At 41.8% G+C, this 17,050-nt stretch overlaps 1 protein-coding gene across 3 annotated transcripts in view; it reads left to right on the plus strand.

The window, feature by feature from the left end:
• Window positions 1–2,861: 2,861 nt before the first annotated feature.
• The window catches only part of LOC105473024 (zinc finger RNA binding protein), an 88,149-nt gene continuing 73,960 nt past the window's right edge, over window positions 2,862–17,050 (plus strand). For all 3 annotated transcript variants that reach the window (XR_011625097.1, XM_011726588.3, XM_071099055.1), the window contains exons 1-2: window positions 2,862–3,007; window positions 3,299–3,398. Coding sequence is in view for 2 of the 3 variants with exons in the window: in XM_011726588.3 (XP_011724890.1) it covers window positions 2,971–3,007; window positions 3,299–3,398 (137 nt within the window). In the remaining variant the exon portion in view is untranslated. The remainder of the gene's footprint in view (window positions 3,008–3,298; window positions 3,399–17,050) is intronic.

Raw genomic sequence — 17,050 nt, forward strand, 5'->3', positions numbered from 1 at the left:
TCTATCTCAAATAAATAAATAAATAAATAAATAAATAAATAAATAAAGGACTGACAATCATCTAGCCTAGTTCTTTTTACATCAAAAAGCTAGGTGTTAGGCCAGGCATGGTGGCTCACTCTTACCAGTAATCCCAGCACATTGGGAGGCCGAGGTAAGCAGATCGCCTGAGCTCAGGAGCTGGAGACCAGCCTGGGCAATGTGGCGAAACTCCATCTCTACAAAAAATACAAAAATTAGCTGGGCATGGTGGCGTGTGCCTGTAGTCCCAGCTACTTGGGAGGCTGAGGTGGGAGGATTGCTTGAGCCCAGGAGGTTGAGGCTGCATTGAGCTGAGATCGCAACACTGCACTCACCCTGGGCGACAGAGTAAAATCCTATCTCAAAACAAAAAAGCTAGATGTCTTACATAAACGCTGCCTCATTTAAACCCCACCAGAGTCCCGTCAGGAAGATGTTATTGTTATTCTTGCCGTATGGGTTTAGATAGGTTAAATAACATGTTCAGGTTATTCCACTACTAGATGCCCAGGAAAAATACTCAAGACCCCTCCAAAACTCCTTCCTTAAAGAAGCCCAAGTCAGGGGCAAGTAGGCACTGTACTGAAAGGCTGTTTCTACCGGCTGCATCTTTGAGAGTGCTATTGTAAATAATTTTCACTACTGCCACACCTACTTTGACCCCTAAGAACCAGGAGAGAGGCCCCATCTTCCTCTTTCTAGTTATGTGCTTGCTCACTGGGGTGTGCCAGCAGCACGCCGGCCTCCAAAGGCCTGCCAAGCAACCAAGCATAAAACTGGCCTACACAGACTCTTTTTAGGCAAGTAATTAACACCTGTCTTTTCTCCTCCAGTTTTATTCAAATAGCCTAGTAATAGAGCCGGTTCATCAAAGCAGTTACAGTCAGTGTCTTGAAGCTTGACTGCTCAACGAAGTTCAACGCAAAGTACCTTTAAAATACAGTTCTAATGTCCTACGTGTAGGAGATATTTCTTCCAAGCAACATCCCTGGAGCACAAATAACTTTTGCCTGGGAAAATATCAGTATTCTCAAAAATAATGACACTGACTTTTCTCCAAGGTTCTACATTTTCTCTTTTTGAAATGAATAACAGGACAAATCAGACAGGTTCTGAGAGCCTGTACTTTTGTAGGAGGCGTGGGGAGCAAGGTTGGCACAAGAAAGAATTGAGGCATTGTTTCTGCTCTGGCACAAGAAAGTAGGACAAAGCCCTGAATTTCATGGGTAGGTTCTGATTCACCCTTTGCATTTCTTTTTCTTTTTTTTTTTCTTTTCCTTCTTTTTTGGTTTTGGTTTTTTTTTTTGTTGTTTTGTTTTGTTTTGTTTTTTTGAGACGGAATCTCACTCTGTCGCCCAGGATGGAGTGCAGTGGTGCGATCTCGGCTTACTGTAATCTCCACCTCCCGGGTTCAAGCGATTCTCCCGCCTCAGCCTTCTGAGTAGCTGGGGACTACAGGCGCGACGTTTTTTTTGTTGTTTTTTGTTTTTTTTCTTTTCTGAAACCGAGTTTCACCATGTTGGCCACTGACCTCACCTTGTGATCCACCCACTTCGGCCTCCCAAAGTGCTGGGATTACAGGTGTGAGCCACAGCGCCCGGCCAGCATTTATTTTTAACGTTCATATCCAACAATGAGGAGAGATGAGGAGCAGGGAGTCGGGGGGATGGGCATGGAGAAGGTAAGGAAGAGGTGAAATGCAGGCAGTGGGTATGCATTGATGGAAGACACGAAACAGAGAAGGCCAGAGAAACTAAACCATCAGAAGAGGAACTGGAAGAGGAAAGAGAATGGTTGAAAATGAACTGAGAAACTAAAGGAAAAACAGCGAGAAAACAGAGGGAAAGAAGAAATGCTTACATGGGAGCAAGTACTGTTATGTCCTTACCATGAAAGATCTGGCACGTGATCTGGTCTCGCTCTCACTTGACTCCAGCCAGACTGATCTCACTCTTGAACATTCCTGCATCTGGACCCTTCCAGCTGCCGCTCTTCCTGCAGGCATCTCCCAGGCCTGTCCTTCTTCCTTCAAGTGGTCTCCTTAACCACACTCTACATGAAATAGCACCTCCCTTATCCTTATTTTCCTTACTCTGCTTTATTTATGCTTGAAGCTCCAGTCACCATCAGACAGACTTTCTGTGTTTTGGCTACTGGCTGTTGTCTGACATATACCCGCTCCTAGAACGTAAACTCCACGGGAACAGGGACTTTGTTTTATTCCCTGCGGTATATCCAGCACCTACAACAGTGAATGACACCCTGTTGGGTGACCGATATACGCCGGATGGCTCAGGGCGTGGGTGCAGGTCGGGGAAAGGGTATAGCAAGAGGTGTGTCCGGGAGGGATGTTTGGGGTGTGCTTTTAGTCCAACAAAAAAGCACTTTCCATCCTTTTTCTATTTCTCTCCTCTCCTTCTCCCTCCCTCCGCACTTCAGAGGTTGGAGAAAAGCTGTGGGAAAGCAGGAAATAAGGAAAAATCCTAAATTGTCCAGCTCGAATTCCAATGAAAAATTCATGAGCGAGGAAGACAGGGAGACAGAGAATAAATGCACACGCAAAACTGAAGGAAACCAGTGGAAAGTAAGGAAAAAGGCGACAGACGTCACTCTCTCTGGTCACGCTCCCCGACTCCCCCGAGGCCGGGCGAGGCGCTCCTGGCACGCGCCCCAGTCGCCCGGCGGCCTCGCGGCGTCAGCACCACTTCAGAGAGGGCCAGGCCCCTCTTCCCCCGCGGGCTTACCCGCACCCGCACCGCCTAGGCCCCAGCAGCACGCGCCCAGGGCAGCCGCGAAGTCGGCGGGGACTACAGCTCCCAGGATGCCGAGCACGGGTGCGCCTGCGCAGTGCGGCCGGAGGCGGCGGTCTGTTCTCCGCTGAGGAGGAGCGGGGCAGAGGAGGGAGGCAGCGGGTGAGAGTTCAGAGTTCAGCAGCAGCAGCCCGAGCCCATGATTCCCATATGCCCTGTAGTTTCTTTTACCTATGGTGAGTCTAATGTGGCCCGCGAGGCCTCTGCCCGGCCCCCTCCCTGGCCCCGGGCAGCGGGGAGGCGCGGGGGTTGGGGCAGGCTCCGGGGAGGAGGCGGCGGCCGCCACCCGGGCGTGCGAGTGAGTGAGGGAGTGCGAGGCGGGAGGGGGAGGCGGCGCGGCCGCGGCCCAGGCCCCGCCAGGGCTGCTCTCACGGCGCCTCTCTCTCTCTCCCTGCGCTCCCTCGGCGTCTCGGCTTCTCTGCGTCTCTCCTCCCGCCATGGGACCCGACTCTCTGTGCCCGCCGCAGTGCCCAGCCGGCTGGGGGAAGATGCCAAAATGGCGACCGGCAACTACTTTGGATTCACCCACAGCGGGGCGGCGGCGGCGGCGGCTGCGGCCCAATATAGGTAACGGCACCCTGCCTTCTCCCTGCTCGCCCCTTGCTCGCCCCTCGGCCCTGATCCGGTCGACGCGACGCCCCCGCGTCCGCCCCCGGCCAGCCCAGAGCCCCGGCCCGCTGCAGGCCTGGCCCGGCCCAGCCCCGCGGCCTCTCCCGCGCAGCCCCGCCTTGCCCGGCTCGGCCCACGGCAGGGAGCGGCCCCCAGTAGGGGGGAGGTAGAGACGGCGGAGGTGTAGGGACGTGGAGGCCGCAGGGCCCTTCGGCGGCCCCTTAACTAAAATGGCCTCCTGCGGCCGCCGAGCGGAGCCGCCACCGCCGCCCGGCAGGCCCCCCGGTCCCCGCCTCCGCGCGTCCAGCCCCCACCTCCCATCTTCTTCCCACTTGGAGAATGGAGAGGGTGGCCGAAGGGACCTCACGGGGAGTGCCGTGTCGCAGGTCCACTGGCTTCTCCTGCGACGCTTCTCTGCGTCGTCGCCTGGTGCTTCAACCCCCGGAGCCCAGATAACGTGTCGTTGTCTCGGGTACCTTCTCCTCCGTCTTGGGGCTTCTTCCCCAGACGCTCCATTGCTAGCGAGTCCTGCTGACAAACTGCGGGTGTCACTGCTTTCATCGGGTTCCTTTAGTTTTTCCTGCAACGAGAGAGATTCACATACCAACCACCTGTACATTGTGTAGTTCTTAGACTGGAAAAGATGTGCGAAGTTTCTAGTGCTGGTAAATGAGTGCACAGCCTTGTTTGAGCTATGGAGTTTAGGCCCCAGGTGGGCCTGTCATTCTCCTTGCGGGGGTCTTTCCCCTGCGGGGAATGATGGGGAGGGAAGAAGATGAAAGTGAGATTGTACTGAGTCATTGTAATGCACCGGATGAAATCCCTACCTTAAGGGAAGCTCTCATTTCTGAAGTCTGTAGTTCGTTATACATCTTATCAAAGACAAACACATACACAACGCTGGATTTTTAAATTGTTACTTTTGAGTCAGTCTGAGACTTTTGGTTCAGGCCATAAGCGCACACGGCTCCTGCGTGATGTGCCTTTTATGTATATTAGATGTTGGTTAAACCCAGGCAGTTTTTTTCATCTGATTTTTTCAGGAGGCACATTGTTTAATGGAAAGGGCATCATTGGGAGCCAGAAGACCCGAGTTCAGTCTCTTTTGCTCTTGATTTTTTGTTGTTGTTGTTGTTGTTGTTGTTGAATAAATAATTTTTCTTACAGAGAAAGGGTATATCTTGAACTCTTGGGCTCAAGTCCTGCCTCAGTCTCCCAAAGTGCTAGGATTATAGGCATGAGCCACCACACCTGGCCTCTTTTGTTCTTGATTTTATGACGTTGGGAACATCATATAGTTGGGTTTTCATTTTCATATTCTGTAAAACGAGATGCTGGGCAAACTATCTTTTTGGGCTGAAACTTGTGGTTTTGAGAAACCAAGTTACTGTATTCCATGGCATCCTAAGATGCCATTTGTTGTAAAAGGTACCATTATTGTATGTATGTACTACTAAAAAAAAAAAATGCTGCCACTTAAGACACTGCTTGAGACTCCATTAAGAGATGTCAAAATGTATAAATGTGCATCATATTGGTGAAACTAGCTTTTACTAATTGTTTAATGCTATGTGGCATTTTACAAGTGTTTTTTCATGAGGCCTGCATTCCAGAAAAAGCACCGAGATGACAAATTATAGCAAAATCTTGGAGCATTTCAAGTATTCGCAAATCTTTTGCTTATAGTTTTTGATAATTAAACAACTGAAAAAGTTTCAGCTACTTTGATGAAACTTTTTAGGGCTTTTTAAAAATTCAACAGCTTTTGGGGTACAAGTGGTTTTTGGTTACATGGATGAATTATATAGTGGTGAATTCTGAGATTTTAGTAGGGCTAATAATTTTCAAGGAGAGAAAAAAACTATCTTTTTCTGAGAAGAAATAGCTAATCAGCATCTGTGCCATAAATCTGCTGGCAAGTACTAGTGTTCCACCTAGAAAATATTGTATTTAACCACTAAAATTTTACTTGTTTTACTCAGGTTTTTTCTGTTTTCCTAATATAGGCTGAGTGATAAGATTTGTTGGATTACTAACTTTATTTACTGTAAAGTGGTGGGTTCTTTGTGGCACTTCTGAAATATTTTTTTTCCTAAATGTAGACCTACAGATAGAAATGAAGGAAGGAAATGCTGATTTAAAGATAATAATTTTTTGATAAAGTATGTGATTGTTTTATCCCAATATAGGGAACGGTGACAGAATTTGTTTCTAATAATTTTTTTTTTTTGGCCTTGAAACTCAAAAGTTTAACAACAGTCCAGGTTACTAAATAGATTAAATGTACATCTGATGAGAAAAGACTGGTCTTTTGACATTACTTATATTGCTAAAACTTAGACTCTCTTGTACATAAGGACTTCTGTATAAACATAGTACATGAAAATATCGTTTGCATTTAATGGCAAGAAACCAGGCCCAATAATACTGGGAATTTTGGCAAGGAAGATGAATAAATAACATTAATAACAAAAGCACATGCACAAAGTATGGTGGTGATGCTAATATTTCTTCTGGCTGGAAATAATTATAATGGAACTTTTAGAGATGGAAGACTGAGGTCTGCTGTACTAATATTTTTTCAAATTTGAAGGATCTCAAACTCAGGAAAACCTTAAGTACAATTCACGCCTGAAAACATATGAAGATTTTTTTTTTTTTCCAGTCAAATTTGGATAGAAAATAGAGTATTCATGAAGGGCCAACTTCTTGTATTCGCAGGTTCCACAGGGCCTACTGTGGGACTTTATGTATGGAGTTTTGTATACATAGCGGTCCTGGAACCAATGCCCTGCTTATATTGAGGGATGACTGTATTTATGTGTGAATGATGTGATTTAATTGCTTCACCTATCACTGAATACAGATAAAGTAAACATCCTACACCTAAATGTAATTCCAGAGGCCAGGCGCAGTGGCTCACGCTCATAATCCCAGCACATTGGGAGGCTAAGGCAGGTGGATCACCAAAGGTCAGGAGTACGAGACCAGCCTGACCAACATGGCGAAACCTGGTCTCTACTACTAAAAATATGAAAGTTAGCTGGGTATGGTGGCAGATGCCTGTAATCCCAGCTACTCCAGAGGTTGAGGCAGGAGAATCGCTTGAACCCAGGAGGTGGAGGTTGCAGTGAGCCAAGATTGCCGCCATTACACTCTGGCTGGGTGACAGAGACAGACTCCATCTCAAAATAAAATAAAGTAAAAGTAATTCCAGCTCTTAGTTTTCTTGATTACAGCTCTGTAAGGTATTTGATTAAATTTATTTTAGATTTAGACTTTTTAGCTTGTTATATTTGAAATTCATAATGGCACACTAAAGATCAGGTTCTTGAAGATGTTATAAAGAACTGTAATAGTGAATTTGTCAAGTATGGCTACTGGTAACTTGTAGATTAGTTACCATGTTTTTCATTTGTGTTAATGCACATTAGACAATTTTGTGGTAAGCATTTCTCAGTCTTTGTGTTCTAAGTCCCATAAACTATGGAATGTTTTTTTTTCCCTATTCTGTATTTTTTGGTTTTTTTGTTTTTGTTTTTGAGACAGAGCCTCGCTCTGTCACCCAGGCTGTAGTGCAATGGTGCGATCTTGGCTCACTGCAACCTCTGCCTCTCAGATTCAAGTGATTCTCCTGCCTCAGCCTCCTGGGTAGCTGGGATTACAGGCATGCGCCACCACGCCTCACTAGTTTGTGTATTTTTAGTAGAGACAGAGTTTCACCATGTTGGCCAGGCTGGTCTCAAACTCCCAACCTCAGGTGCTCTGCCTGCCTCAGCCTCCCAAAGTGCTGGTATTACAGGCATGAGCCACCGTGCCTAGCCTTGTTTTGTATTTTTTTAAGTCAAGTAAATACGCCAGTTAAGTATGTTTACATGTGTACGTTTCTGATAGTGTATTAATTTGAGGGTACACAGGAGAAAGCAGATTTCAGACGTGGTGAAAATGTAAGGATGGCTTCATGGCCAGAAGGGTTAGGTAAATAACCTGTTAGAGTAGAGTACCTTTTTTGTTTGAGGAAATGTACTTACATAAATCTAGTTTTATTTTTAAATAAATCTTGGGGAAAAAACTATTATGACAGTTCTAAGGACTTTAGGGTAGCAAAGAATATGAGGAAAGATAATTCTCAGCAGAAAAAACTTCCTAATAATTTCATAGGATCAAAAATCATTTTTTCAAGTTCTTCATTGACAATGATAGAGAAGTTCTGATAGGAATTCTTCAGGTTTTGAGGAGAATTTGTGGCATATAATACATTTATAAAAGCGTATGTAATAAACATTATAAAATAATCCCATTATATCCCACCATTAATGGGACATTAACCCATTTCTTTGAGGGTGTTTTTTTTTTTTTTTTTTTTAAAGACATGGTCTTGCTCTCTCACCTAGGCTGCAGTGTAGTGGTGATAATAGCTCACTGCAGCTTGGAACCCCTGAGCTCAAATGATCCTCCTGTGATGGGCTTCCAAGGTGCTGGAATTACAGGTGTGAGCCACTATGCCCAGCCTCGTTGAGAGTTGTAAACAGCCACTTTTTCTTTACTTATACTTTAGAAAAACCTTGGACATAGCAGTAAGTAGATTTTGACTATTGCTGGACCTTAAGCATCTGCCAGTCAAAAGAAGGCATCTCATCTAAGGATTTTGAGATGTCTTAGGGACTTCTGTTCCTAAAGGAGGTGATAACTTGGGTAGGCTAACAGTAGCTTGGATAGGCTGATAAGCTAATGAGTTTTCCTTTTTTCCTTTTTCTTTTTTCCTTTTTATTTGAATGTAGTGTTAAGAATATTGTGTCTTGAATTTAGGAAAGAGTAAAAGTAACACTAGTAAGGCAGAAAAGGATTAAACACTGAGAAAGTTAAAAAACCAGGTGAACAGGTTTTTGAAACCAACCTTGGTGATGGAAATTTACTGGCTTTACAAAAAAAAGAAATACTGCAACGGCTAATAACATCAATCCTTCCATTGTTGAATCAGAGACCTTAGGATGTATACTGCATGGATAAGCTAGAAATAAGATAATTTTCTTTCCAAAAGGATTGTTACTATTACACTGATGATATAATGGCTATTACTCTTAATAGAGTAGGGTGAGCCAGAATATCGGTGTATAGAATAGGTATCTGCTTGAGTATGCTTTTGTAAACTGCCTTGTAGTACACTATGAACAAAAGGACATAACTTTGGAACTAGATAGTTCGAATCCCCAGCTCCATCCCTTCAGGCACCCTCAACTTCTCTAAGACTTGGTTTCCTCACCTAACTTGACTTAAGTTTAAATATAAAATTTTCTAGCCTAGTGCCTGATTATCAGTAGGCATTCCTACCAATACTGTTTCTGGTAGAGATTTAAGTAATAATAATTTAAGGGTTTTAGAAGGATTCCTTGGTTAATATCTATCATATATTTATGTAGAGAGTTTCATAATCTCACAGTAAAATGTTTTAAAAGTAAAACATTTGGGTCGGGCGTGGTGGCTCATCCCTGTAATCCCAGCACTTTGGGAGGCGAGGCGGGTAGATCACAAGGTCAGGAGATTGAGACCATCCTGGCTAACACGGTGAAAACCCATCTCTACTAAAAATACAAAAAAATTAGCCAGATGTCATGGTGGGTGCCTGTAGTACCAGCTCCTGGGGAGGCTGAGGCAGGAGAATGGCATGAACCCAGGAGGCGGAGCTTGCAGTGAGCCGAGATCACGCCACTGCACTCCAGCCTGGGCAACAGAGCAAGACTCCGTCTCAAAAAAAAAAAAAGTAAAACATTTGTAGTCCTCATTACTAATAGAAAAAGAAGGAAAGTTTCTATTTACAGGTAACATGATTTTTACGCTTGTCAGGCAAAAATGTGAGAACTAGTAAGAGTACAGCAAATTTTCTGGATCTACTATGATCAGGCAAAGGCCAGGTGCGGTGGATCACTCCTGTAATCCCAGCACTTTGGGAGGCCGAGGTGGGCGGATCACCTGAGGTCGGGAGTTTAAGACCAGCCTGACCAACATGGAGAAACCCTGTTTCTACTAAAACCACAAAATTAGGCAGGCGTGGTGGTGCATGCCTGTAATCCCAGCTTCTCGGGAGGCTGAGGCAGGAGAATCGCTTGAGAGCCAAGATCGCACTATTGCACTCCAGCCTGGGCGACAAGAGTAAAACTCCGTCTCAAAAGAAAAAAAAAAAAGAAAGAAAGAGGTAAAGTCAGTAGCATTCTTGTTTCATCAATATTGAATTAGATGGCCGGGCGCGGTGGCTCAAGCCTGTAATCCCAGCACTGTGGGAGGCCGAGACGGGCGGATCACAAGGTCAGGAGATCGAGACCATCCTGGCTAACACGGTGAAACCCCGTCTCTACTAAAAAATACAAAAACCTAGCCGGATGAGGTGGCGGGCGTCTGTAGTCCCAGCTACTCGGGAGGCTGAGGCAGGAGAATGGCGTGAACCCGGGAGGCGGAGCTTGCAGTGAGCTGAGATCCGGTCACTGCACTCCAGTCTGGGCGACAAAGCGAGACTCTGTCTCAACAAAAAAAAAAAAAATTGAATTAGATTATTAAATTTCAAATAAGTCCTGTTTATGTATAGCCACCAAACCTATTCGGTAAGCAGGAATAAAACAAATGAGATATTCAAAACACAGAGGAGAAAATGCAATAGGATAAAAAAGTCATAAAAGATGACAAAGATGGACTGTGTTCATGAGTGAAAAACCAATGCCATCAAATTATTATCTCCTAATCTCTGTATATTTAGTGTTACTCCAATAAAAATCTCATAGGATTTTTGCTATAACTTGATAAAGGGATTTTAATGTATATAGTGAGGAGAGTGATCAGCTAAAAATATCATGAAGGTCTTGCAAAAATAAGGAAGGACTTGTAATATCAGATACCAAAATATTATTAATAGAAAAATGTGCTATTGGTACAGGGATAGACAAATAGATCATTGAATTAAAGTAGACATCCCAGAGATAGACATGCTTATATAGGTAGTTGGATTAGAATATATATCTAATATATATCTGTTTAAATAGATATGTATATTTAAAAAAAATCAGCTGCATTATTACTCAGAGACATAGATCATCAGGTTAATCAAAAGACCATTCAGGCTTTTAAATGTTGTAATTGATGAAGTATATTAGAATTATTTGGATGGATCTTTAGTCTGCTTATTAAAGGTACTTGTCTATTAATTGTCCATGACACCACTCTGTCAGAATACAGGATTAGAGTGATTGTTCTGAGTGTATCATTTCTTAGTATTTCATGAAAGCCATGTACAGTACAGCTTTTATTCATACAAAGATAAAATGAATGAAATAAACTTTGGGCTTTTTTGTTTTATTTGAATATTAGTCTTGTATATTAAAGTGCATTTGTAGGGAGTAATTCACTTATTTAATATTTTATGAGCATCTACAATATGCATAGTCCCTGCTCTCAGGGAGTTTATACTTCTGGGGTATGAGGGTGGAGACAGATGCATCTACAAATAACTACGCCATTATAATAAAGTTTAATGAAATACTAAAATGGGAAATTGGAGGATTTTGACTATGGAGTTTGAGGTAGACTTCGTGTTCTTTCATTCTGAAAATCAAGGGAATGTCATTTTAGACAAAGGAAAAGTATTGAGCCAAGACAAATATCTGGATTGCGTGATATACTAGAGACTGGTTTGGCTCTGAAGTCAGACTACCAGAGCTGAATCTGGCTCCTCCTATTACCTGCCATGTGACCTTGGGCAAACAGTCTCTTGTTAGTTTTTTGTCTATAAATTGAAGATAATAAATTTTCTTTGCCTCATAGGAAAACTGCACATGTAGGAGGATAGTTCAATGAAATGTCGTAAACCCAATGTACCTGTGTAACTTGCACTTAAAAACAAAAACAGAACATTATCAGTATCCCAGTAGGTTTTTACATTCTCCATTGTATTGTTTTGAGGATTCAGTATTATTTGTAAAGCGGACCTGGCAGTGACTCACACCTGTAACCCTAGCACTTTGGTTGGCCTAGGCAGGAGGATTTTAATCCCAGGAGTTTGAGACTAGTGTAAACAGCAAAGCAAGACTCCGTCTCTATTATTAATAAAAGAAAGAAGAGAAGAAAACATTATTTTTGAAGTGTTCAGAACAGTATCTGGCATATATTATATCCCCACCATTATTCAGTAGGTGGCTGGTGAATATGGATGAAACCAGAGAAAGTACAGTGCCTGGCATATATCAAGCATTCAGTAGACATGTTTTGAATTATTTATAGAAAATAATACAACTGTGGGGCCGGGCACGGTGGTTCACACCTGTAATACCAGCACTTTGGGAGGCTGAGGCAGGCGGATCACAAGGTCAGAAGATCGAGACCATCCTGGCTGACACGGTGAAAGCATGTCTCTACTAAAAATACAAAAAAAAAAAATTAGGCAGGTGTGGTGGCGGGCTCCTGTAGTCCCAGCTACTACGGAGACTGAGGCAGGAGAATGGTATGAACCAGGGAGGTGGAGCTTGCAATGAGCCGAGATTGCACCACTGCACTCCAGCCTGGGCGACAGAGCGAGACTCCGTCTCAAAAAAAAAAAAAAAAAAAGGAATTCAACTGTGGTTACCAGCTTTAAGGTAGGACCAGGGAAAGAAAGAAATACTTGGTGAACAGAGAGCCAGGAAAATTGAGGGTCATGAAAACCAAAAGATGATAGCGAGGTCATCAGCTTTAGAGATGCTGGATTAGGGATTTAGTACGGTTACCAAATTACTGGTGTAATTTTAATGAGTAGCCTTTATAGGGAAACTAGAATCTCATCACTTGGAGCTACAGAAAAAATAGCATAAAATTTTACTTAAAATAAGTTTGTAGTCTAGTGTTCACATAGATACTTAAGAATTCCAGAGGTCACATGGGCTTAAAGTATTGGGAAGCACTGTGATTGAAATCAATCAAATGAAAATAAATTTTTGGAATTCATATTTCTGGGAAAAGCTATAGTATAAAATACACTACTAGTACGGTAGTCAGCATTAAATGGGCAAGGCATGTGTTTGAAAATAGATTTGAAGAAATATGACACTTTTTTTTATGGGAAAAACAATAAAACTGTTCAAACAATAACCATGTAGATGAAAGCAAAGAGTGCTGTGATTTATGAAAGTGGCTTTATAGCTTCTCTTACTTCCCCAATCCTGCCCATTCCCAGACCGTTTTATGCTATAAGCATAATGGTCTCTATGAAATGTAAATTTAATGATAACAGTCTTCTGTTTAAGTTACTATCAGAATATCTGGTTATCCTAGTTTTATAATTAGAAGTCTGTAATGCTTCACCCACATTTATGAAATTCACACACATCTGAAAATATTCGTAGTAAGCTTTTAAAATCTTGACAGTAAAAACTAAATTGACAGGTTAGCTTTTTTCCCATCTCACTCAGTGTGAATATTCATACCTTTCCTTGAAGAAATGTTAATACTTTTGAGAAATGATGAAGGATTTGTTTTTCGTGAGTATAAAAAGTTAAAGAGGTTGGATGTGGTGGTTCATGCCTATAATCCCAGCATTTTGGGAGGCTGATGTGGGTGGATTGCTTGAGCCCAGGAATTCAAGACCAGCCTGACCTCAAGCAATCCACCCGCCTTTCCAAAAGTTAGCCCCTTATCATGGTATACGCTTGTGGTCCCTGCTACTCAGAGGCTGAGGCAGAGCATCACTGGAGCCTGGGGAGGTCGAGGCTGCAGTGAGCCTTGATCAAGCCACTGCACTCCAGCCTGGGTGACAGAGTGAAACCCTATCTTTAAAAAAGAAAGAAGGAAAGTTATAGAGCACTTCATTTTAATTAATTTATGGTATCCGTCAGGGTTTATTGTACCCAATCAATAGTTAGTTTCTTTTTTGAGTAGTTCTAGTTACAAGAATTGACATTTCATGACCTTTATTCTTTCTTAGAGGCCTTCCAAAGAGCAAAGAAAACATTCCCCTTCTTTTTCAAAATGGAATAAAATTCATCCTATCTAACAAGATTTACATCATGGGATCTTAAACATTTTGCTGTTTTATCATTCTATGAATTATTTCCTCTATCACGTATTCCCAACTATGTTAAAGACAAATATAATTGGAAAATGAAAGAATGTTGGAATCACCTACAAGGGTGGTACAGTAGTGAAATAACTGGATGATACTGCATTGCCCAAGTATCATATCTTCTTTCAAGAAGCTAAGAAGAAAGTAGAGATACTAATTTCGTAGCTGGCTTTTAGTTTTCCTTCAACACAGTTGAGAGTGCAGAATTGTTCATTCTCTGCCCATACCAGCAAAGAAGAAAGTTGACACAGGAAGATGTTTCCCAGTTATCAGATATCATAAGATGAATGCCAAAAGCACCACTCTAGACTAATGATAATGTTGAAATTGTGTAAGCAAAAAATCTCGGTCTGCAAGTCTTCAGCTGATAATGTTCTACATGAATTTTTCAAACTCAATCAATAAATAATATATTTCTAAGGAATAAAAAAGAAATATGCCATTCTCATTCAGTTCGTCATTCACTAGAAGGGACTTCGTTATATAATATAATTGTGACAAGAACCAGAACATCCTATTTTGCTAAGCAGATACTTGGCAGAATTCTTTCATCTTTTTGTTGTTGTTTTGAGACAAGGATCTCGAACTCTAGCCCACGCTGGAGTGCAGTGGCACAATCTTGGCTCACTGCAGACCTCTGCCTCCCAGGCGCAAGTGATCCTCCCTCCTCAGCCTCCAAGCATGTGCCACCATACCCAGCTTATTTTTGTAGAGATGGGGTTTTTGCCATGTTGCCCAGGTTGGTCTCAAGCTCTTGGATTTAAGCAATCCGCCTGCTTGGCCTCCCAAAGTGCTGGGATTACAGGCCTGAACCACCATGCCTGGTGAATTCTTTCATCTTTTGTGAAGTTTGTGGAGTAAAATATACTTGATATGGTTCATTAGTGGACAAGTGCTGAAAACAGATGCTTTATACAAAAGTGATTGGAAAAAAGTAGTTGGTGTAGAAATGAGTTATTAGATTAAACATTCCAAATCTAAAATTGAAAACGTTTTGCAGTTATGGAGTAAAGAAGATGGTCATCTCTTTAACAAAATATGAGCCATCGGACGTTTCAGAAAAAAATTTTTATGTATTGTATTTTGACCCTGCAAGTGCAGGAAGAAGAACCAGAGGTAATGATGAACTGCAATAGAACATGTTAGAGATACATTTCAAATCTGGAGTCAGCATTTGTGAGATGGGCGTGTTCCAAGTTTGTGCATCAAAATTGAGCATTTAGCTGTGTTTAGAGAACATGGTCCATATACCTTTGAAATCAGGGCAATATGGAATAAAAATTTGGGCTTACTATAATTTTTTAACTACTGTAATTATTTATAAAAGTTTCTAATTTTCATTATGCTTTATTTTAATGGAAATTATTTGTTAAATGACTGTAATTAAAATAACTTGAAAGATCCAGTAGACGCAGATGGGAAATGGTGATAGCTGTCTCTCCTGGTGAGTTAAAGATCACAAGAAAATTAAGAACTTTCATACGACATTTAACCACCTCCCTCTCTTGTGGTCTACCATTCTCGTGAGTTGGTAGGAATTATAGGATAAGCTATCTTATTCTAGTTTTTAAGAAGAAAGCAAGCGACAGGGCACAGTGGTTCATGTCTGTAATCCCAGGACTTTGGGAGGCTGAGATGAGAAGATTACTTGAAGCTCGGGAGTTTGAGACCAGCCTCGGCAGCATAGCGAGACCTCATCTCTACAAAAAAAAAAAAATTAGCCAGGCATGGTGGAGTGCACCTGTGGTCCCAGCTACTTAGAAGGCTGAGTTAGGAGGATCACTTGAGCTGGGGATGAGGGTGCAGTGAGCTGTGATTGCACCACTGCACTCCTTCCTGGGCAACAGAGTGAAAAAATAAAATGAAGAAATGGAGCCTAAATTTAAATTTCTTCTAAAATTCTATGGTAATAAAATTATTATTATTATAACGTTGTAAAGATAATGGGAGCATGACATTACAATATCAAGAATAAGGAATAGCCAGGTGCTGTGGCTCACACCTGTAATCCCAACACTTTGGGAGACTGAAGGGAGAGGATTACTTGAGCTCAGGAGTTTGAGACCAGCAATATATAAAGAACTCTGAAAACTCAGCAAAAGTCAAATAACCCAGTTTAAAAATTGGCAAAAGACTTAAATAGAAACTTTACCAAAAATGACATACAGATGACCAAAAGGCATATGAAAAGACGCTCAACATCACTAATTATCAGAGAAATGCAAATCAAAACCACAATGAGCCATCACCTCACATTTAGTGAGCTATCACCTACATTATAGTAAACCCAAATTTTTATTCTGTATTGCCCTGAAGGATAAATGAACCATGTTCTCTAAATACAACTAACTGCTCAACTTTGATGCACAAACTTGCAGTGGTGCAATCACAGCTCACTGCACTCTCAACATCCCCAGCTCAACATAGCGAGACCCCCATCTCTACAAAAAATTACCCGGGTTTGATGGCAGGTGCCTGTGGTCCCAGCTACTCAGGAGGCTGAGGTGGGTGGATCACTTGAACATGGGAGGTTGAGGCTGCAGTGAGCCACTTTTATACCACTGCCCTCCAGCCTGGGTGACAAAGTGAGACCCTGTGTCAAAAAAAAAAAAAAATTGCTGGGCATGGTGGCACACATGTGTAGTCCCAGCTACTACTCAGAAGGCTGAGGTGGGAAGATCACCTGAGTCCAGTCTGCAGTGAGCCATGATCTTGCCACTGCAGTTACTGGGTAACAGTAAACCCTGTTGCATTAAAAACAAACAAAAAAAGGAATAATTAAAATTGCTTTGTCTTTGGGGTGATTCTGTGAGGAAGTTTGTCTTTTTTTTTTTTTTTCAATGTTACACCAAATTTAAAGACATTTAAATGTCAGTAATTTCGTAGATACGTAAAATGTCACAATTTGACCTAGAAAAGTCCAACACTGTTGAGCATTAAACTTGGACTAAAGGGAAGGTCAGATTGTGTTTTGTGTGCCATGAAAAAGAAAGAAATGTTTTATCAGTTACTTTGCTGTTTTACCCAAAATTGAAACATGCACACACACAGTATGTTTTCTAAGGTACGAAAAGCACATCTAATATGAGTAACAGAAGCTGTCTGTGTTTTCTTCAGATTTTTCCCACTTCATTCTTTATAACTGCAGAAATACAGTATTCTGTTTCTGCCTGGTAGTGGTTCCTCTAGAAATTTAACATGACTGTTTCACTTAGTCTAAAGTTAGTCATTAGTTTTATTCCCCTAACCAATAGACTTAAAATGCCTTAAACTTGATCAGTCCTCCTGATTTTGTGCTCTTGTTATATGATAGCTCAGATTTTTTTTTAAACCCCATGACCAATTACTGTTGGACACAATTATTTGTTTTATATAGTGATTATTTGTTTTATCAGTGATTATTTAAGTTTACCTTCATATTTACCACTCTTTTTGCTCAACATTCATTCATTCTGAAATCATTTTTATTCTTAATTAAATCTTTGAGAATTTCCATTAGCGTGAGTCTAAAAAACAGGTTTTTCTCTTTTTA

The sequence above is a fragment of the Macaca nemestrina genome, chromosome 6 (assembly GCF_043159975.1).
Source record: "Macaca nemestrina isolate mMacNem1 chromosome 6, mMacNem.hap1, whole genome shotgun sequence".
Classification (NCBI taxonomy): Eukaryota; Metazoa; Chordata; class Mammalia; order Primates; family Cercopithecidae; genus Macaca; species Macaca nemestrina.